Source organism: Abramis brama, assembly GCF_963993115.1.
Source record: "Abramis brama genome assembly, chromosome: 1".
In the NCBI taxonomy this organism is placed as follows: Eukaryota; Metazoa; Chordata; class Actinopteri; order Cypriniformes; family Leuciscidae; genus Abramis; species Abramis brama.
In genome coordinates, this window is record NC_139963.1 from 71,578,596 (window position 1) to 71,601,059 (window position 22,464).

At 36.7% G+C, this 22,464-nt stretch overlaps 1 protein-coding gene across 5 annotated transcripts; it reads right to left on the bottom strand.

Moving 5' to 3' along the window:
* Positions 1-166: 166 nt before the first annotated feature.
* On the bottom strand, positions 167-18,677 carry LOC311094699 (uncharacterized protein). 5 transcript variants are annotated; one of them, XR_014608705.1, is made up of 5 exons: positions 18,130-18,677; positions 17,750-17,858; positions 5,180-6,823; positions 794-953; positions 167-523 (listed from the first exon to the last, which is right to left on the bottom strand). XR_014608705.1 is itself a non-coding variant. In XM_084132823.1 (2 exons), the coding sequence occupies exons 1-2, from the start codon at positions 14,399-14,401 to the stop codon at positions 5,247-5,249; spliced, it is 1,662 nt and encodes a 553-aa protein (XP_083988949.1). In that variant the 5' UTR covers positions 14,402-14,567; the 3' UTR covers positions 3,730-5,246. The 5 variants fall into 5 exon arrangements, 1 of the variants encoding a protein (XP_083988949.1); XR_014608707.1 differs by lacking the exons at positions 17,750-17,858; positions 18,130-18,677 and adding an exon at positions 14,317-14,515; XR_014608708.1 differs by lacking the exons at positions 17,750-17,858; positions 18,130-18,677 and adding an exon at positions 12,534-12,643.
* Positions 18,678-22,464: the final 3,787 nt, after the last annotated feature.

The following is a 22,464-nucleotide window of genomic DNA, read 5'->3' on the forward strand; positions in this document are numbered from 1 at the left end:
CACACATATATATATATATATATATATATATATATATATATATATATATGTATATGTATATATATATATATATATATATATATATATATATATATATATATATCAGGGATGGGCAACTTCGGTCCTGGAGGGCCACTGTCCTACAGAGTTTAGAAAAAAAAACTGAAAAAATCACCTGCCTGTAACTTTCTAGTAATCCTGACAGGGGTTCAGGAGTTTTCCCGGGAGAAATAACAGGAGATGAAAATTTATTTTTTACTTTGTTTTTGCAAAAGCAGTATCAAAACATTTATTTTAACACTCCAAAAATCACACATAGAAAACTACAACAAAAATGAAAAATTCCCTCCAAAAATAGTTAGTCAGTTTAAAAGAAAAATCAGTCCAATCAATTATTTCACTTAAGATGCTTGCTCGCACCACCTTTGCCGCCCCCCATTCCTGTCCCTGCTCAGCCGCAACGTAGTCATCTCTACGTCAGCCTCAGTGGAATTTTGTTGGGCAGGATTTCTTAACACAGCACCTACAAAAAAGGAAAAAAAAAGAAGAAAAAAAGCAACAGGGTGAAAAAATAAGACAGTAGCACAAAAGTCTATATCTTCGTTTGATTGTTTCTATAAAGACAATTAAGAAAAGTCAGAGCATTTTACAAAATAACAAAAAAAATTCAAAGACATTTGGTTGAGAATAGTGTGAGGACAGTATATAAATAGAGAACAACTGATATAAATACAGACACCACATATGGGTTAAATAGTGACAGAATGTTGCTTCAACACACTGTAGGACTTACTCAGGAGTACCTGATGAATAGGCCATGATTTAAGGCCTGTCTTCTGACCCCTACCGCACCAGTTCAGCTGGGTTGACAGATTCTGATCAAATATTTTTGTGCAGACTCTCCAAACTGTTTCCTTTAAGTTCTTGCCACCAGACAATGACAGTTTATTTATCTGTAAAGTAAAAGATAAATCTGACTAATCCCATTACACAAGAGTGTAATTTGTATTTAGAGGTAGAGGTTTTGGCTGCCCAAAGAAAGTTAGCACATCTGTTGCAGAGGATGGCTATTGAAAGTTTAATAGGAGTGACAGTTAATTCAGGTTTATTTCATGACCTTTTCATTTGTAGCAGTGTGGTTTATCATTCATATAATAACACAACTCTTAAAAAGAGAAATATTTCAGTTGTACAGTTAAATGATGGAACATTATGCAAAGTTATGACCCTGGTGGCTTTTACATCTGATGATGGGGCCTCATATGTCATTCCACTTCCCAAAAATGTTGAAAGAGACTCAAATTCTTGGGTAGCTTCTACTTTACAGACATCAATGCTAAACCGACCTCTATATCAGTCCAATACTCATGAATACTGTCAGCGACTTCTTGATCTGTACACTCTTCAATTGGTCTTGTTTGCAGTAGCCCTGCTTTTTCTCCATTAAACAAAACCAATGAAATGTTCGTTTTTGAACACTTGTGACAATGTTAACAGTGTGAGTGAATTTATTATTTTTTTTTGCTTTTAATTTAACCAGTATTAACTTGTCTGTTGCAATATGGGTGATGCAAGATGGTTTAAACCACTTGCTTTTCAGCATAACACACATTTTTTGTGCACCTGTACTTTTGAAGTGTGCATTTAATTTTTTATTTAATGTAATTTTGTGTGTAAGATGTATCATATTTGTCTGCAAAACTGATTAAACATTACAGAACAGCTGCAATAATTGCTATCTGTGTATTTACACACATCACAAAATTTCATAAGTGCATTTTCAAAGTAATACTATTGAACACTTTCTAAAAAGAATGTCCTTAAGTACTAGCATGAATATAACTTCAATTCATAATTAGACTCAAATATAACTTAAATACACTCAAACTTAATATTAGTGTTGATATTAAAATGTGTACTTTTAAAATATGCTTTCAGTGTATGTTACAATGACAATTTTGTGCATACAATTTAAAATATATCAAAAATGTTTACACTTTTTTTCAAATAAGTACACTTTAGAAAGTGCACATAACTTTTACTTAAAGTATATTTTAGTATAATATATTTCTATAAAGTGTAATATAGTATATATTATAGTATAGTATAGTATTATTTTAAAGTGTGTTAAAAGTGTTAGGGTGAAAGCATAATGCCAGTATACTTTTTATATACAGTGAGGAAAATAAGTATTTGAACACCCTGCTATTTTGCAAGTTCTCCCACTTGGAAATCATGGAGGGGTCTGAAATTGTCATCGTAGGTGCATGTCCACTGTGAGAGACATAATCTAAAAAAAAAATCCAGAAATCACAATATATGATTTTTTAACTATTTATTTGTATGATACAGCTGCAAATAAGTATTTGAACACCTGTCTATCAGCTAGAATTTTGACCCTCAAAGACCTGTTAGTCTGCCTTTAAAATGTCCACCTCCACTCCATTTATTATCCTAAATTAGATGCACCTGTTTGAGGTCGTTAGCTGCATAAAGACACCTGTCCACCCCATACAATCAGTAAGAATCCAACTACTAACATGGCCAAGACCAAAGAGCTGTCCAAAGACACTAGAGACAAAATTGTACACCTCCACAAGGCTGCAAAGGGCTACGGGGAAATTGCCAAGCAGCTTGGTGAAAAAAGGTCCACTGTTGGAGCAATCATTAGAAAATGGAAGAAGCTAAACATGACTGTCAATCTCCCTCGGACTGGGGCTCCATGCAAGATCTCACCTCGTGGGGTCTCAATGATCCTAAGAAAGGTGAGAAATCAGCCCAGAACTACACGGGAGGAGCTGGTCAATGACCTGAAAAGAGCTGGGACCACCGTTTCCAAGGTTACTGTTGGTAATACACTAAGACGTCATGGTTTGAAATCATGCATGGCACAGAAGGTTCCCCTGCTTAAACCAGCACATGTCAAGGCCCGTCTTAAGTTTGCCAATGACCATTTGGATGATCCAGAGGAGTCATGGGAGAAAGTCATGTGGTCAGATGAGACCAAAATAGAACTTTTTGGTCATAATTCCACTAAACGTGTTTGGAGGAAGAAGAATGATGAGTACCATCCCAAGAACACCATCCCTACTGTGAAGCATGGGGGTGGTAGCATCATGCTTTGGGGGTGTTTTTCTGCACATGGGACAGGGCGACTGCACTGTATTAAGGAGAGGATGACCGGGGCCATGTATTGCGAGATTTTGGGGAACAACCTCCTTCCCTCAGTTAGAGCACTGAAGATGGGTCGAGGCTGGGTCTTCCAACATGACAATGACCCGAAGCACACAGCCAGGATAACCAAGGAGTGGCTCTGTAAGAAGCATATCAAGGTTCTGGCGTGGCCTAGCCAGTCTCCAGACCTAAACCCAATAGAGAATCTTTGGAGGGAGCTCAAACTCCGTGTTTCTCAGCGACAGCCCAGAAACCTGACTGATCTAGAGAAGATCTGTGTGGAGGAGTGGGCCAAAATCCCTCCTGCAGTGTGTGCAAACCTGGTGAAAAACTACAGGAAACGTTTGACCTCTGTAATTGCAAACAAAGGCTACTGTACCAAATATTAACATTGATTTTCTCAGGTGTTCAAATACTTATTTGCAGCTGTATCATACAAATAAATAATAAAAAAATCATACATTGTGATTTCTGGATTTTTTTTTTTAGATTATGTCTCTCACAGTGGACATGCACCTACGATGACAATTTCAGACCCCTCCATGATTTCTAAGTGGGAGAACTTGCAAAATAGCAGGGTGTTCAAATACTTATTTTCCTCACTGTATTTACAAAAAGTACAATTTGTGTAAGTACATTTTCAACATACTATCGGAAATATAAATATACTTGAAGTACAATGAAGTACTTTTTTTTTTTTTTTCGCTTGGGGCTTTTGGAGATTAACTGGGACCGTCTATAAAATTACATAAGATTATTGGCATACACATTTCTAACTTCAATAACATTTGAAGAGAATGACTTAGGCCCAATCCCAATTCTATTTTATACCCCTTCGCCTACCCCTAACCCTTCGCCTACCCCTTACCCTTGAAATGGGACACCACTACTACACCGTTACATGTCATTATACATAGTCGCTAGCGCCTACGTCACAGGAGATGCGCCAATGTTTATCACAAACTTCCAAGATGCCGTCGTCAGCTGTAGTCTTGCGTGAATTACAGCTATTATTTAGCATTTTTCTTCTGAAGTTTTCAGAACACAACGGAGATGAAAATATCTTCGATGCCTAAGGCGGCGTTCACATATCGCGCCTAAAAACGCATAGAAAACGCTAGGCACGCCGCATTCTCCTTTTTCCAAAGCGCTCGGGTGGTTGCGCTCCGGAGGCGTCTGTCGTTGCTAAGCTTGGCTTGCGGCATTCTGAAAAGTTGAGATGTTTTTATCTCGATGCGGCACGGACGCGCTTAGAAAAAACGAGCGCGTCGCACCGCGACCGCGTCACTTCCATTATGAGCGCGCATACCGCGCGCCTACATTTGAAATAACGAACTTGTGCGCGCAAAAGACGCGATATGTGAACAGGCCCTAATGCTGCGTTCACACCAAACGCGAATAGAGCGTCTGGCGTGAGTGATTTCAATGTTAAGACGCGTTTACGCGCGTCTGGAGGTCTTGCTGCGCGAATGAGGCATTTAGCGCGGTGGACACGAATTCCCCTCATTCACGCATCCACTTCGCTTCAAACTTTTGCTTTTTACGTGTCATATTGTAACTTTTTTAACGATTTTTTTGCAACCGTTTCTTTGAAGAACATGACCGTAAATATGAACACAAGATTGAATGTGACATAAAGAAAAAGATTATTGGCAGTCATGTTGCCTCTGTAGCCGGTGTATGAAGGTACATTTCTCATACCCCTTCGTTTGAAGTGTGGTCCCGAAAAATCTTCGTTTCAAGGGCTATCTGGCCCTTCCCCTTCCCCCTACCCCTACCCCTCCAACCAAAAGAGAATTGAGACAGCCCTACCCCTTCATGGGAACGCGCAAAACGGAGGGGTAGGGCCAAGGGGTAGGGGCAAGGGGTGAATTGGGATTGAGCCTTACAGTCACAAAACCAAAAGTGTTCATGTAGGGGTCAGGCATGATGCACTCCTTTTATATTTTAGGTATTTATTTACAAGTAAACTGTCAAATCATATGTAAATATAAAAAAAAATTACGGGAGAATGGGGTATTCTCGTCGCTTGATAAACTTAAGGTTGAGCCACTGTAGTCTGTTGGACTATTTTAACGATGCATGCGGTGATGTGGTTTCTCCACTGCATGGATCTTCAAGTGTCGCTTCAGGTTAGTTTTAATAGAGAAATTCTTCCCGCACTGATCACACGTGTGCGGCTTCTCTCTGGTGTGGATCCTCTCATGTGTTTTAAGATGTGCTGACAGACTGAATCTCTTGTCACAGCGTGAACACTTGTAAGGTTTTTCTCCAGTGTGGATCCTCTCATGTCTTTTCAGATGTTCTGATCGACTGAATGTCTTGTCACAGTGTGAACACTTGTAAGGTTTTTCTCCAGTGTGTGTCTTTTCATGCGTTTTCAAATTTGAAGACTGACTGAATCTCTTGTCACAGTGTGAACACTTGTAAGGTTTTTCTCCAGTATGTGTCTTTTCATGTGTTTTCAGATGTGCTGACAGACTGAATCTCTTGTCACAGTGTGAACAATTGTAAGGTTTTTCTCCAGTATGTGTCTTTTCATGTGTTTTCAGATGTGATGACAGACTGAATCTCTTGTCACAGTGTGAACACTTGTAAGGTTTTTCTCCAGTGTGGATCCTCTCATGTGTTTTCAGAGATGATGACTCACTGAATCTCTTGTCACAGTGTGAACACTTGTAAGGTTTTTCTCCAGTGTGGATCCTCTCATGTGTTTTCAGATGTCCTGGCTGACTGAATCTCTTGTCACAGTGTGAACACTTGTAAGGTTTTTCTCCAGTGTGAATTCTCTGGTGCAGTTTTAAATTGTCCGCTGTAATAAAAGTCTTCTCACACTCAAAGCACATGTAGTCTCTCACACCAGTGTGTATTTTCTGATGAGTGTGTAAATTTTGCAGCAGTGAAAAACTCTTCCCACACACAGAACACGAATATGGCTTCTCCTTCGTATGAACTCTCAGGTGTTCCTTCAGGTGTGATGCACTAAGAAATGCTCTGCCGCATTGAACACATGTGAACGGCTTCTCTCCGGTGTGAATCATCATGTGATCTTTAAGATATCGTTTGCATGAGAATCTCTTTCCACATTGATCACATGTGAATGGCTTCTCTCCAGTGTGGATCCTCATGTGATGCTCAAAATGTTGTTTTGTTGTGAAACCCTTTCCACACTGATCACATTTGAACAGCTCTCCGGTGTGGATTCTCATGTGACGCTCAAAATGATATTTGTTTGTAAAGCTATTTCCACACTGATCACATGTGAACGGCTTTACGCTTTTCGGTTGGACATGATGTTCCTCCTCCACTTCACTCAGTTCTTCACTCTCCTCCGTCACTTCACTCAGTTCTTCACTCTCCTCCTTCACTTCACTCAGTTCTTCACTCTCCTCCTTCACTTCACTCAGTTCTTCTCTCTCCTCCTCCACTTCACTCAGTTCTTCACTCTCCTCCGTCACTTCACTCAGTTCTTCTCTCTCCTCCTTCACTTCACTCAGTTCTTCACTCTCCTCCTCCACTTCACTCAGTTCTTCTCTCTCCTCCTCCACTTCACTCAGTTCTTCACTCTCCTCCGTCACTTCACTCAGTTCTTCTCTCTCCTCCTTCACTTCACTCAGTTCTTCACTCTCCTCCTCCACTTCCATCAGGCCTGACATGAAAGAAACAAATGTTACAGTTAATTTTCAGTACATCAAAATAATTCAAAGAGAAATATAAAGGACATGAAAGTGAGCCCTGATGTAATGGTAGAAAGTAGACAACTGTTATAAAATATTATGATAATTTCATGCCTTTTTATAAATGATTATATGTCCTTGAAACTTTCCATGAATGAGGAAAATGTATCTTCCCATTATTATCTTTAAAACATTAGCTTTCACTGTTATGCTGATGATACTCAGCTGTATATTTCTTAAAAACCTAACGAAACTTACCAAATTCACAAAATTAACGGAATGCATAGCTGATGTAAAAAATGTGGATGACTAGTAATTTCCTACTACTAAATTCTGAAAAAACAGAGATACTAATTATTGGACAAAAAATGTACTTTCGTAATAATCTAGATTACTGTCTAACACTTGATGGCTGCTCTGTTAAGTCTTCGTCGTCGGTTAGGAACCTGGGTGTGCTCTTTGATACCAATCTTTCATTTGAAAGTCACATGTCTAGTATCTGTAAAACCACATTTTTTCATCTTAAAAATATATCTAAATTACGCCATATGCTCTCATTGACAAATGCGGAACAATTAGTTCATGCGTTCATGACATCAAGGCTAGATTATTTTAATGCTCTACTGGGTGGTTGCCCTGCACGCTTAATAAACAAAATACAGCTAGTTCAAAACGCAGCAGCTCAAGTTCTTACCAGAACCAGGAAGTATGACCATATTAGCCGGGTTCTGTCAACACTGCATTGGCTCCCTAATAAACGTCGCATACATTTTTAATTATTGCTGATTACTTACAAAGCACTTCCCATAAATCCTGATGTACTCCTTACATCATAAGAAGACTGGCATCTACGCTAATTTTAGTGTCTTTGTTTATCCAAAGGTTTTCCTGCAGCCTGCCGGATTCAGGCTGTATCCAGATCTGACGAAGGACCTTCGCCTGGACCCGATGACAACGCAGTCCTGAAGTGCCAACTAGTCTCTCCCTATGGAGGATACCTTTACCACTCTACAGATAAAGCGTCATCGGGAAAATTAATTTCGCGTACCTCCCCCGAAGTGACAAAATAAAATAAAATTCTGTATCTAAATTTATAAGGAAAGAGCTTTGTTTAGGCTTGGTTTGTAGGGAATTACAACCCTGCGCATATATATTCAAACACACATAACTATAGAACCAATTCTTAATGTGCATGTGAGCGTCATCAGCATTTATCACAGGTTCACGTTTAAAGTCTGTGTAGAGAGAATGGTGTCGTCTTAGCGGCCCCTAATTTAATAACAAATGATCGTTGCGATGGAAGCGAATCAATCAAAACTAACTTTAGCTGGAAAATAACTTATTAACCCTCTGGGGTCTGAGGTGTTTTCTGGCCCTGGAGGTGTTCTGACATGCTCTGACATTTGTGCTTATTTCTGTTACTTGTGACATTTTCATGGCTAAAGTCTGATGACACTGTATTCAGCACAAACTCTGCTACAATAATATATCAGCAGCATCAGGGCTTGACATTAACACCCGCCAACCCGCCAAATGCGGGTGGATTTTGCTTGTGGCAGGTAACACAGTCACTCCAACTAGCCACTTTGGCGGGTTGATTAATTGTAGTCTTTTCGAAAGGCATCTGAAATAAGCCATATTGCAGCGTGACACTACGACACTACAACTCCCATGAGTATTAGATGCACACAGTGTTGCCTTGTGCGCTAGTGACCGACAACACAGAAACAAAGAGACAGCTAGCTGCCCTGCTGAAGTTACGTCGTTGGACACCTGTGCGACGTTTGTCTGCTGTAGGACAACTTAGTTTGAATAAACGAGCAGACACTGATGGCAAAAGTGTAATTACACTCTATGTAGCACAAACAGGGCTACCATAATATGTGAGCAACATGTATGTACGTGTTTGTATTTTTGAGAGAATAATGTTTATGCATGGTTATTGAAAAAACAAAAAATGAAAGTTTCTGAAATAATTCAGGTGTGTCACTGAGCCACAAGAAAGAATGCAAGGACTAAATAAATAAATAAATAAATAAATATACAAAATTGGTTCACAGTTGTTGTTTTGTTTTTGTTTTTTTCACAAATTGTGCTTGCAAATTGTATAATATCCAAGGTAAACATTTCTAGTAATTGTGCAGTTAATTCTCATACTGTATTTTCAGAAAGTTTTGGAATAAATTTTCTTTATTCCAGAAATTTCTCTCATTTCTTTCATTTCCTTTAATAAAATCCTGAATTTTGGCGCATAACATTTATTTTGGTGTGTCTTCTACAAAATACTCTGGAAACTCACCATAGACGCGGTTTAATCCGAGGGGTGGGATAAACGGCTGTCTTTCAAATTCCCTCTGCACGCAATAGGACAGCGCTTCAACCAACCAGAGCGTTTTCCCAACAGCCAAGCTTAGTTGATAGATTCAACTTTTGCCATATCTGGCCGGCAAAATGACGAACACATCTTCCTTTTTTTAAGAATGACTTAAGTGCCGTTCTTTGCTCTTTTCTCAAAGAAAAACTTAACTCCAAGTCCTCCAGAGTCGCGGCCAAAGCCGATTCGAAAGACGGTTGTTCTCCATCAGCAGCCGTCATTCTTTGTTTTCAAGTGGCAGCCAGGTAACCGTCGCAACTCTGTCGTCATATGGTAAGCCCGCCCCCGCCTACTCTATACATGACGTGATTGGCCTGACCCAATTTAGGTTTTTGCAGTTAGAAGGTTTATTGAGAGTTGCTAGACCCCCCTGGCTGCGAAATACATTTTGCTGCCGCTAGGGTGCGTCTAGATTTCTAGGCTACAAAATACTACCACTAACACTAAAAGTATAATTCCCTTGTGATGGTATTTGGCCTTAAAGGATTGGGTTCGGGCGCCAGGGGTAAAAACCACCACAATTATTTAATTAATCCCTCATTAGAAACACTACACATAGGGATGACAATCAATTATGAAGCAACAAAACAAGGAACCACAAGAAAATTGATTTAGAAGTTTTCTATTCAAATTCAATTCCAGTCATATTACAATTCAATACATCAATACGTTAAATTCAAAAGAGAAATAAAACGGGGGAAAAAAACTAATTAAACAAATCACCTATTAATTTCAGGCCCAGAAACATTTACCTTTTAATTACCTCACAACAATAAATGAATGACAAATAAATCAAATAAATAATTCAAATAATTGACTGCAATGCAAGAAACATTTACCTTTTAATTGCCTCACAACAATAAATGAATCAAAATACAACAAAGCAGCCGCATCAGAGGAAAATTCGGCAACTCGAGCGCCAAAACAAACACCAAAAGAAAACCCTCCCTACACCAAAACCTCCTCAAAACATACTACCTATAATGCCTTGAATTAGCGTCTAAACCACAACATAACTGGATTGGAAAAAGCTCTCTCTCAAACGCTCCATTTACACGCAAATCACAGAATCGCTCTAAACAACTCCTAAAAATTCAATGAGGGAAACATATTCCTCAAAATCTGAATCGTAAGCATTAAAAACAGGAAAAGACCGCAGCATTAACACATCAATGCAACGCGGGCTACAACAACAATACTCACAAGCCATTCGTTAGCGTGGCCATGACCGGAATGACCCGCGCCTGACAACAAAGGCTAGAGAGCACGAGAGAGAGAGAGACGCAATCACACTTCCTTAAATAACTTCCTACCTGGTTCCCCGGATATATACGCTCAACAGCGCCATCCCCAGTACGGAATAGGAAAAACACAAATCATTGACGACTGTCACACCCTTAATCCACCACGATGCAATGGAAACATTTACTAACGTTCGTTACACTTTCTGTCCAAGCAGTTACACACGTTAAACTATGATTCTAAAGGAAGCAGAGATATAATTTTTCCATGTAATTCTATCAGTAGCAAAACGATAAAAACATCTTGTGTGGGTTAAATTCTCATATGCGTTGCTACATGATAAATTGTTAATAAATCAGGATAAAACAGGGGCAGAGTATTTCTGTCCAAAAATCATAACGCTCGTACATTTCATTCTGACGCTGAATTTCCATCTCCTAATGTCTCAACGGTTCTCATGTCAGAAATAAGATTGTCTAGGTCACGGTCGCTCTGCGTGGGAGGAAGAGTTAACAGAATTTCACGGATCTCGACGAATGTGGGTAAGTTTGTGGATTCTGTCCAAAAGTTTACAAACATTAAAATGATACGAAGTGGTAAACTTTGGTTAAGTAAACATTAAATAGGATCATTGTGGTGAGAAAGGATAAAAAAGTGTGCAAGTCGGATGATTGCGAGTGGTTTCGGACCGAAAGCGGCGACGTGTTCATCGTGAAAGAGCTGTATGAATGGTGGTTTTATACATTTCGACAGATTCTGCACATCTTGTTCGTAAATTAGACGAAAATTTTCAGTCTGTCCAACTTCGAACGTTGTTTTCTGCGTATTTTTGACTCAATAAGCTGTTCATGAAAGTCAACATCGATGATTTTTTTTTTGTCCAATGTTCGTAAGAATATAGCTTAGACACGTTAATAGTGCGTTAACACAATCTCACTTATGCCATTAGAATAAACTGTCGGCGTAAACCGCATATGTTTTTAAACAACAGTGAACTGGGCATGTTAAGGAACACACTCAGATTTTCCGCACTGACGGCACACAATAAAGCTAGTTTAAACATTAGCTAGCTTTGTGGTAAAAATGTGTCAATACAATGTCACATGTGACATAATAATTTTACATCCATTTAATTCTGCTACACTCAAAAGTTAATTACTTGATTTTAACTGGTTTTCAAATATGTTCATTGTTATAATAAATACATGGTTGTGCAAACAAACTAAGCTCATTCAAGCACACTTTTAACAAACCTGATTACAATAAATAAAACATATCTCCTTATTTGTTGGATTATTATTATTTTTCGGTAACTGACTACATGTGCTGAAAAAAATTAAAAGTAATATTTCATAAAAACCTTTAATATTGCCAAAGAATTAGGGTAACACCAGTGACAAAAAAATGGTACATGCTGTCTTTAAATAAATGCACAAAAAAAAGAAACAAATCATTGTTCATCATCAGCTGTCATTTATGCGTATTCATAAAGTCAAAGGGTAATCTAATAATGTGGTGTAAGTTTAAATGTTAGAAAAATAAATCAATTTTAAGACATCTTGCCCTACCAAAAGTGGACGTTTCTGTAGAATGATCCTATAGTTTTGTGTATTATTTCTCCTAATCATATTTAGCACGCCATGCCTAATAAATGTCTGAAGTAGCCTATATTCATTATTTTAAAAGGAACACACCGGCAGGCCTAATATGAAATCAAAAAACTTTTCCAAATACTTTGTAGGCCACCATTCATGCAGCATCATATTCTGTAAATCAGGCTATGCAAATTGCAGCCTATCATAGAGAAGATAATATCCTTATCTTGTAATTGACATGAACATGGAGACTAACAGTCATCATTCATATTTCAGATTCTTAATTTAAGAAGTGTATTCAAAAAATAAAACAGCTATTCTGTAAATTAAGTTTGCTGTGGTGTTCAGAGCATATAATTAAACATAATTATAAATTTCAAGTGTTAAAAAATAATTAGTCATTAGGCTACTCTTATACATATCCTTTGCAAACATACATTCTTACATATGGCCTTTCTTTATTTTATTTACTTTTTTCAGAAATGATGGCAGGTCTCCTCAAGTTGAGGCTTCGCTCCATGGAGCGTCCTGGAGGAGAGAGAAACCTGCCAAGGAATGAGAATGGTCCTGATGTGGTTTCAAGAACAAGTAAAGCTGCTGCTGGAATGCGGAGGTACCGGGCTAAGTTAAAGCAGAACCCTGAATTATATGTACTGCATAGATTGGAAGAGCAACAGAGATTGAAGGAGTACAGGAAGAATCTATCAGATGGAAAGAAGGAAATTCAGAAAGCACAAGCCCGTGAAAGGATGAGAAGGTATAGAGAACACCAGAAAGAGAATCTTCAAGGGGGTGAGGAAACACAAGGTGTCATGTCAAGAAAGCTTCAAACTAAATCAAGGAAATTTCTCTGGCATTTCTTTCTTTTTGCTGTATCGAAAACGTACCGAACCGTGACACAAGTGTATCGTATCGAACCAAACCGTGAATTTTGTGAACTGTTACCCTACTGTCTATCTATTTATCGTACAGTAACTGATGCCAGTTCATTATTTTTCATTATTTTTATTACTAATCCTAACATTATTCTGCTTCTTCATTAAAATACAGGTATCTAGAAATATAGAAAAGAATATAAATAATTTTAGGCTAATTCTTCCAAATATAAATAATGGTAAGGAAAACAGTTAAAAGCATAAAGACGGAAATAAACGTATAGTAGCTAACAAATCCCCTCAGTCTGCTGACACCAATGAAATGAGCTTTAAGTGTCAATTTACAGGAGATCTGAAGACATCAGCATAATAAATGAGGTGAAAACAGTAACTATTGTCATGAAATAAAGAGTGTTTTCAGCAGATCTGTTAATATTGATGAGCCTCAGACTATCAACACTCATTCAACAAGCCATTCACGATCATCAGCAGATCATCTCACTTTATTTTGAGTGTTTGCTGTTAGAAACACATTATTTGAGTCAGGATACATGATAAAAGCCTGGAAAACTGCTCTACTGAAATATATCTCAAAATATAACATAAATCATCAATACTAAAACAAAATAATTAAATAACCTCTCTTTATGAACCTCTTCAGGCAAATAACGACAACACCATAATATGTAAATCTAAATATAGTTTGACTTTATAATAACTATTAATTACAATAAAGTAATTCCATCATTAACATGTTACTCATATACGTACAGAAACTGACAATGGTCATAAAACTCTTAAAAGTAATAAATATTCTAAATTTAATTCTAAATTATAAATTTATAAAAAGTAATACAAATTTCTATAATAAAGAAAATGTAACATTTCCTGTGTCAAACTTAATAGGCTATTTATCTTCCCATGCCTGAATAGATTTGATATTTCCCACGTTCATTACTCATACAGGGGCAAAATATAAAGTGTCTACATCAATTTTAACAAGTAAATGTAATCTGCCAAAGATAAATGTCGACAATAATAAATAAAGGTAAACATGAAAACGGCAACAGAAACACTTGAGATCGATTCCCATCAATTCCCCTCACAGATCTCAAACTTTAACTTGACATTCAGTAACAGTTCTCACTCCAAACATCGAGACAATCACACAAACGAACACAACATCGCTCAGGTCTGAATGAACTCAACATATTCTCCTCATGCTCGCTGCTGCTGCACTAAATGTTTATTTCAGAAGGAAGACGCCAGAAAAGACGCACAAGTATCGCTGCGATCGATGAAAACAATACAGAAATGAGCCTATCGCTTAATCAAACTGTATAAAGTGTGTGTGAGTGTTGTGTAAATATGAGAAATACCGTGAACTGCTCTCCTCGCCTCAGAAGACTCGATGCAGAAACTCTCAATGACGGAAGAGACGGCGCGAGCGAGCGGTGACGTCATCGGCCTCCAAAGCACGCGCGTACGGGACACCCCCGCAGCCAATCAGGGCCACGCAGATTCAGCTTTACTAGTAGCCTTCCATTATTATTATTTTAGAACTGAAGTGACTCCAGTTACTTAAGGTGAGGCTGACTCCAGCTCCTTTTTCGCCAGTTCCTTATTCGTCGAACTATTCGTTCCACCTTAAAAATGTTGGATGGCTGTTAACCCCTCCCCCTCAGTGCTTTTAAAGGAACAGTTGTACGGGAATTATGAGGCTGTGGACCGGGCAGCATTTTTTCATTTAACAGTAAAAATATATACTCATGTAAAAATTATCTTGTCTGCTTCTATAAATGGTGTAAGTGTAGTGGGTTTTCTTCTGCATTGTGTTTGATTTTAAAGAAAGAGATCCCACACAATGATGTACTTTTGTTTTTCTTTACTCTCAGCCTCACTGTGTCTGTGTCGAAAGAAATAACAGACACGATCACACTTAAGCACAGGTAATTGGCATTTCTGGACTAGCCGTGCCTCTCGCCACGACATCCAGCGAAAGAGAGCACTTAACATTATAGAAATAAATTCAATACTAATAAAAGAAAGAAAAATAAGAAATATAGAAAAAATAACAATAGTAAATGATCCATCTACAGACCTGTGTCAAAAGAAATAACAGACACGATCACACTTAAGCAATTGGCATTTCTGGACTAGCCGTACGTGCCTGTCAATCAACACACGATATCTCAATGTAAATTCATATACGGAAAATACATTTGAACATTGCATGGATCCTTCAAAATAAACAAATACAACTTTACACAATTACAAATGTATAACTCGTATTAAATTCAACTGTAAATGTTTTAACGAAAAATATATTGTTCTAAACTCACAAGCATACCGCACGTGCAACAGCGGCCATTAATCAAATTCGTACTTCGATCAAACATACTCTTATAACATTTATAAACCAGATTGTTGATCTCTCAGAAAAGACAACAAATAAACTCATTACATAAAGAAAATCCCTATACAACACTCAGTAAAGCACATTTACACACTTCTCTGAGGAGCAGATGATAAAAGTACCTCTCGCCCGACATCCAGCGAAAGAGAGAGTGTTTAAGGTGTTTGAGGGGAAATGGGTTTGGAAACATGTTATGCATGAGTGTGGATAGTGTATGCCTATGTGTATGTATGAAGTGATAGCTGCAGGGGTAAAAGCAAAAGGGAAAAGAAAAAGAAAATATATAAACTTACATAACGGAAGGGGGAGGTATGTGCCTGATAATGTACACGGCTTGTAGTTATGTTTGTGTGGTATTAAGACATGTAAAAAAATTAATCATTAATCCATTTTCTGATGTGTCATTGTTGAAATATGGTAACCAGAACATGCAACTATATGTGCCGACAAAGCATACTGAAGGTGTCATTGCTTCATTTCACAAGTTCTCAAAAAAACGAGCACGTAGAGGTATAGATAAAACCATTCTTAAATGAAATCATGCATTACAACATTTTCTGATGTGTTATTGTTGAAATATGGTACCCAGTGTTCTGTTCTTTAGACAGACAGACGAACACGAGCACCTGCTCCATCACATAACTTTATTAAAACTGACTTCAGTAACAAAACATACACACGTGACTGTGTAAAATAAAAGTAAAATAAGGAATTACTCTTAAATAAATGGGTACAGTAATCTTATTACACTGCTGAAGATGTAATTAGTAGCTTTTAGTAAAGTAAAAATTACAAGAATACAGTTTTCTGTAGAAGTTTTTTTTTTTTTTTTGTAGTAAGGAAATGCTCTAGTCGAACTGCCTCATGTATCTAAACCAAGCGGCAACCTCCCCGTCTCTCTCTTGAAACCAACACGGAAGTGAGTTAAACTGCAATTCATTGACTGGTCGCTTGGCCTGAGGGGGAGGGGTTAACAACCATCCAACATTTTTAAGGTGGAACGAATAGTTTGACGAATAAGGAACTGGCGAAAAAGGAGCTGGTGTAACTTTTTCAAGTGAAGCACAAAATAGTCAGAATAAGCAGAGGACCTCCATCCAGTCTGAAAAGAGTTTTGGCTTGTAAAGTCCGGCTCAGTTTATTCTGTAGCGTCCTAATAGTAAAGGCATGTTGGTAGATTAGCACCTGTAGAATTTCCTTTTGTTGAAACCCAAGATAAAAGTAGAAAGCTACTGTTATGTTTAGATCATAGACTGTAAAAAAATATGGACGTAGTGTCCGTGACATCACCCGTAGGTTTGTAGGCTGAAGAGCATTTTTGAAGCCTAAAGTAGGCGGAGCCGGCCATCGCCATCTTGGCCTTGCGTCACTCCCGGATAACAGAAAATAGGAAAAGAGGCGGGGCGTGAGCATTGTATTCTCTTCCGGGTCTGTTGTCAATCCGTGTTCACGACTCCGCAGTAACGCTGCTGACGTAAGACGCTGCTGATTGGCGATTAGGACATCCGCGACATGCACACTTACGCACCATTTTAAAAAATATAGCAATACCATTAATACAAACAATGTAGAATAGCTTGAATACAGCATGCGTCTCCCTCAGACTGTAAACGAAGCTCGGGCAAAATCAGCAGCGTCACTGCGGAGTCATGAACGCAGATTGACAAAAGACCCGGAAGAGAATACAATGCTGAATAAAGTCGTAGTTTTTGTTATTTTTGAGACAACAAATTAGCTCTTGCTGACGTTGGGGCGCGTGTGCCTGCCCGACATAAAGTGCCTCGGTGAGATGTCTTATAGAGATCGGTAGCTAATCGGCAAGACATCGGGAAGATGGTGGCATTAGAATGATCGCCGACCATGAGCCAACGTAAACCTGAAATGATCGGCAACCGTGAGCCAACGTAACCCGAAATAATTATTATGACCTATGCGGCGCGATCCCACTAGAGCGAGGAAAGCATTCAGTCGCCTCGCTCTCCCATTGACTTAACACTGGAACAGCTGATTTTCGGCTGCATCGCTGGAAACGCCACAACATGCTTGAAGATCAGCTGTTCCAGTGGGGAGCAAGGCGTCTGAAAGCTTTTCGCCGCTCTAGTAGGATCCCGCCGTTATATTAGGTCTTATTGATTCATTGGATCAGTGATTTTAAAATTAAGTTTGATGGTCATGCAAATTAGGCTACAGGAGTTTTCCGGGAGAAATAACAGGAGATGAAAATTTATTTTTTACTTTGGTTTTTGCAAAAGCAGTATCAAAACATTTATTTTAACACTCCAAAAATCACACATAGAAAACTACAACAAAAATAAATTCCCACCAAAATAGTTAGTCAGTTTAAAAGAAAAATCAGTCCAATCAATTATTTCACTTAAGATGCTTGCTTGCCCCGCCTTTGCCGCCCCCCATTCCTGCCCCTGCTCAGCCGCAGCCAGTTTCTCACGGTCATCTCTACGTCAGCCTCAGTGGAATTTTGTTGGGCAGGATTTCTTAACACAGCACCTACAAAAAAAAAAAAAAAAAAAAAAAAAAAAAACAGGGTGAAAAAATAAGACAGTAGCACAAAAGTCTATATCTTCGTTTGATTGTTTCTATAAAGACAATTCAGAAAAGTCAGAGCATTTAAAAAAAACAAAAAAAAACCTTAAAAGACATTTGGTTGAGAATAGTGTAAGGACAGTATATAAATATCGAGAACAACTGATATGAATACAGACTCCACATATGGGTTGAATAGTGACAGAATGTTGCTTCAACACACTATAGGACTTACTCAGGAGTACCTGATGAATAGGCCATGATTTATCAGTCTTAAACGCATGAATACTGTCAGCGACTTCTTGATCTGTACACTCTTCAATTGGTCTTGTTTGCAGTAGCCCTGCTTTTTCTCCATTAAACAATACCAATGAAATGTTCTTTTTTGAACACTTGTGACAATGTTAACAGTGTGAGTGAATTGAAATTTTTTTTTGCTTATAATTTAGCCAGTATTAACTTGTCTGTTGCAATATGGGTGATGCAAGATGGTTTAAACCACTTGCTTTTCAGCATAACACACATTTTTTGTGCACCTGTACGTTTGAAGTGTGCATTTAATTTTTTATTTAATGTCATTTTGTGTGTAAGATGTATCATATTTGTCTGCAAAACTGATTAAACATTACAGAACAGCTGCAATAATTGCTATTTCACATTCACATTCTATGAAAATGTCCATTTTTCTGTCCCTAGCCTTTACAGAAATATTACACTTAAAATACACTTTAGGGTTACAATTTCTTTACATTTTAAAATAAAACAATATGTTATTTGAACAATTACACCCTCTTGAGCCATCAATGTGGCAATATTTGATTTTTATTAATTATATAGAATTTCAAGCACCACAGAAGTGCTCATCCCCACAGTCATGTACAGAGGGAAAATGCTTTATTTTGAGGTCAATAACAGATTTTTACACCATTTAAAATACAATAATGTATACATAACTATCAAATATATTATGTAAATGATATATATAAAAAAAATGCAGAATAAATATTATAAAATTTATAATGAAAGTAGTGGTCCCCTGGAGTTGTGTCACTGGTGTTACCATTAAACAAAAATCTCTTATTTTGATATAAAAATCACACTGATGACATCACTTGACCTCCTTCTCCCAATTTCCTGAATATCTATGAAGAAAAGCCCATGGTAGATCCACTGTCTCTTTTCAGTTATCAGAAATCTTCTCATTTATCTCATGATTTCATATGAAGCTTTTAGTTGAAGTCACTGGTATGACCTACTTTACTGTTAGGTAATTGTAAAAAAAACTAGAATACAAATGGATTAAACTACTTAATTTAGTTAGTATACCATGATTGACAACATGTGGTTTGTTACCTTGCAGCAGCCATTTTGTAAAATTAATTTTTCATGAAAATTGTCACCGGTGTTACTGTCACTGGTGTCACCTTTCTTATGGGTAACACCAGTAACACCAGTGACTTCCATTTATAGATAAACTTTATTGTGTCACTGGTGTTATATGAAGGACTAAAAATGACAGAACGAAAAATAAATAAATAAATAAATAAATAAAAGTAGAAATAAATAAATAAATGCAGAAATAATAGTGAAAATAAATACATTTTGGTAATATAAACGGCTATTTCTGTATTTTTACATGTATTTATTTATTTATTTATGCATTTCGATATGTATTTATTTATGTATTTATACATTTATTTATATATTTATGTATTTATATATTTATTTATTTATATATGTATTTATTTATACATTTATTTATTCCTACATTTATTTATTTCTGTATTTCCACATTTCTACATTTATTTATTTCTGTATTTCCACATTTCTACATTTATTTATTTCTGTATTTCCACATTTCTACATTTATTTTTCCCTGCGCATGTATGCTAATTGACCAATGGCTAAGCCACGCCCCCAAACGCGATGAGCCAATCACAGTACGCATAGCTAACCCAATACACTCGGACATTCTCTGATTGCTTCCTCGTCCATTGCAATGCATTGCGGTTATCGGTTTTCATTCGTTTTTATGTTTTTTCTTGTCATTTTGGCTTTAAACAGCGTGTGTGTGTGATTTTGGTTGGGTGACAGTTGTAGGTTACAGTTTGACAAGAGTTTACAGTTTGACAAAAGCACAATGTTGTGTTTTACACAAATATAAGTAGGCTAAACACTTTGCAGTTTTAATTATGTCCTGTATGAACAAAATGGAGTATGTTTTTATGTTTCCACTGTTCGATCGCGCCCGCTCTCTGACACACACACACAAACACACACACACACATTCCAGCAATGCAATCTTGACATCGCAGCCTGTTCATTATTCTGCGCTCACACCAAACGCGAATAGAGCGTCAAATTCGCGCGTATCCGCGTCTAGTTCGACGCTTGAACATTTTGAATCCAAAGCGAATAGGACGCGCGTATAAAGCGAGCGTTTGAAGCGAAATAGCACCAAACTATAACGTTTACACTGTGAACTGTAAATCTTTGTTCTGGAGCTGAAGCTTATCGACCTTCTCAATTATAAAATTATTATTATAACCCTCCAATGCATATTTAAGGCCCTTTTGGTGACATCGAGATGATATATAATCTTTCTGTCTCCAAAAAATCATCAATTGACTCCTGTGAAATGTCTCCTACTGTGACAGCTGCCATAGCGCCTGTTACCGAATGTTGACTGTTTGTCCAGTGAGTGGAGGGGGCGTGGTTAGCCATTGGTCAATTAGCATACATGCGCAGGGAAAAATAAATGTAGAAATGTGGAAATACAGAAATAAATAAATGTAGAAATGTGGAAATACAGAAATAAATAAATGTAGAAATGTGGAAATACAGAAATAAATAAATGTAGGAATAAATAAATGTAAAAATAAATACATATATAAATATATAAATAAATAAATATATAAATACATAAATATATAAATAAATGTATAAATACATAAATACATATAAAAATGCATAAATAAATAAATAAATAAATACATGTAAAAATACAGAAATAGCCATTTATAATACCAAAATGTATTTATTTTCACTATTATTTCTGCATTTATTTATTTATTTCTACTTTTATTTATTTATTTATTTATTTTTCGTTCTGTCATTTTTAGTCCTTCATAGTTACTGTCTTTTTTTCTGTCACATTAAATGCACATATGTGACATAGTAATAATGTTACATCCATTTTATTCTGCTACACAAAAGTTAAGATTTAAAGGATTGCATCATTACTTGATTTTAACTTGATTTTAACTGGTTTTCAAATATTTTCATTGTTATAGCAAATAGATGGTAGCGCAGATGAACTAACCTCATTAGAGCACACTTTTAACAAACCTGATTAGAATAAATAAAACATAATCTCCTTATTTGTTGCTTTATTATTATTTTTCGCTAACTCTGTCTACATGTGCTGAAAAAAAATTGAAATAATATTTCATAAAAACCTTTAATATTGCCAAAGAAGTAAGGTAACACCAGTGACAAAAAAATGGTACATCCGGTCTTTAAATAAATGTACAAAAAATATAAAAAATCATTAAGCTGTAATTTATGCGTATTCATAAAGTCAAAGGGTAGTCTAATAATGTGGTGTAAGTTTAAATGTTAGAAAAAGAAATCAATTTTAAGACATCTTGCCATACCAAAAGTGGACGTTTCTGTAGAATGACCTAGCTGCAATAATTGCTATCTGTGTATTTATATTTTATTTTATATTATTAGTAGTAATAATTCAAAAATAATTGTTAAAATAATTTAAAAATATATTATTATTATTATAATTAGTATTATTATTATACTTTATTATATTATTATTTATACCTTTATTATATTATTACATTCATTTTTCACAGAGCATTTTCTTGAAAAGGAACGTAGAATTTTCGTTTAAATAAATAATTTTTATGATGTAGGCCGAAAATGAGCTTCTCCTCTTTGAAAGACCAGCAGCTGCCACTGATGTGCCCCATACATGGAATCAGAGTGCCTACTGTATGTAGTAAATGGAAAATCTACAGCAAAAGGCCAACCGCTACATGCATTCGGTTTGTTTCTACCATTTATTAGTAATGATTTACACAGTTTATTATTTACTATTTACCTGAGCATTCAGTATTGTGCAATATAGCATACAGGAGATGAGGGACATTTTGGGGGGAAAGAAGTGCTGCATTTTATCATTTAAACGTGACTTTTCATGAAAATTCTATAATCCAAGATGGCCGCCACCATATGACGTCATAATATGCAAATTAGATGGGAAAATGTAATCCCTACATAAACTTTTGGTCATCCTTAATATTTCTCTAATTTACAGAACGTCTCTATCTTTTATCACTTTTAAGATATAGCCTTTTGAAATTAAGATGACAAAATCGAACGTTTTATGAAAAAACCTCTGACGCCTAAAGGGCTAATGTCATCAAATATCTTGTCCATATACTGAAAAATTCTGACAGATATTGGGAACTGATCTCTACGGCCAGTAGACTTAATCCAGAGTGTGACGAGTTCTTGTCTATGATGGCTGGTGTATGTCGATGGAGGGGCGATACGA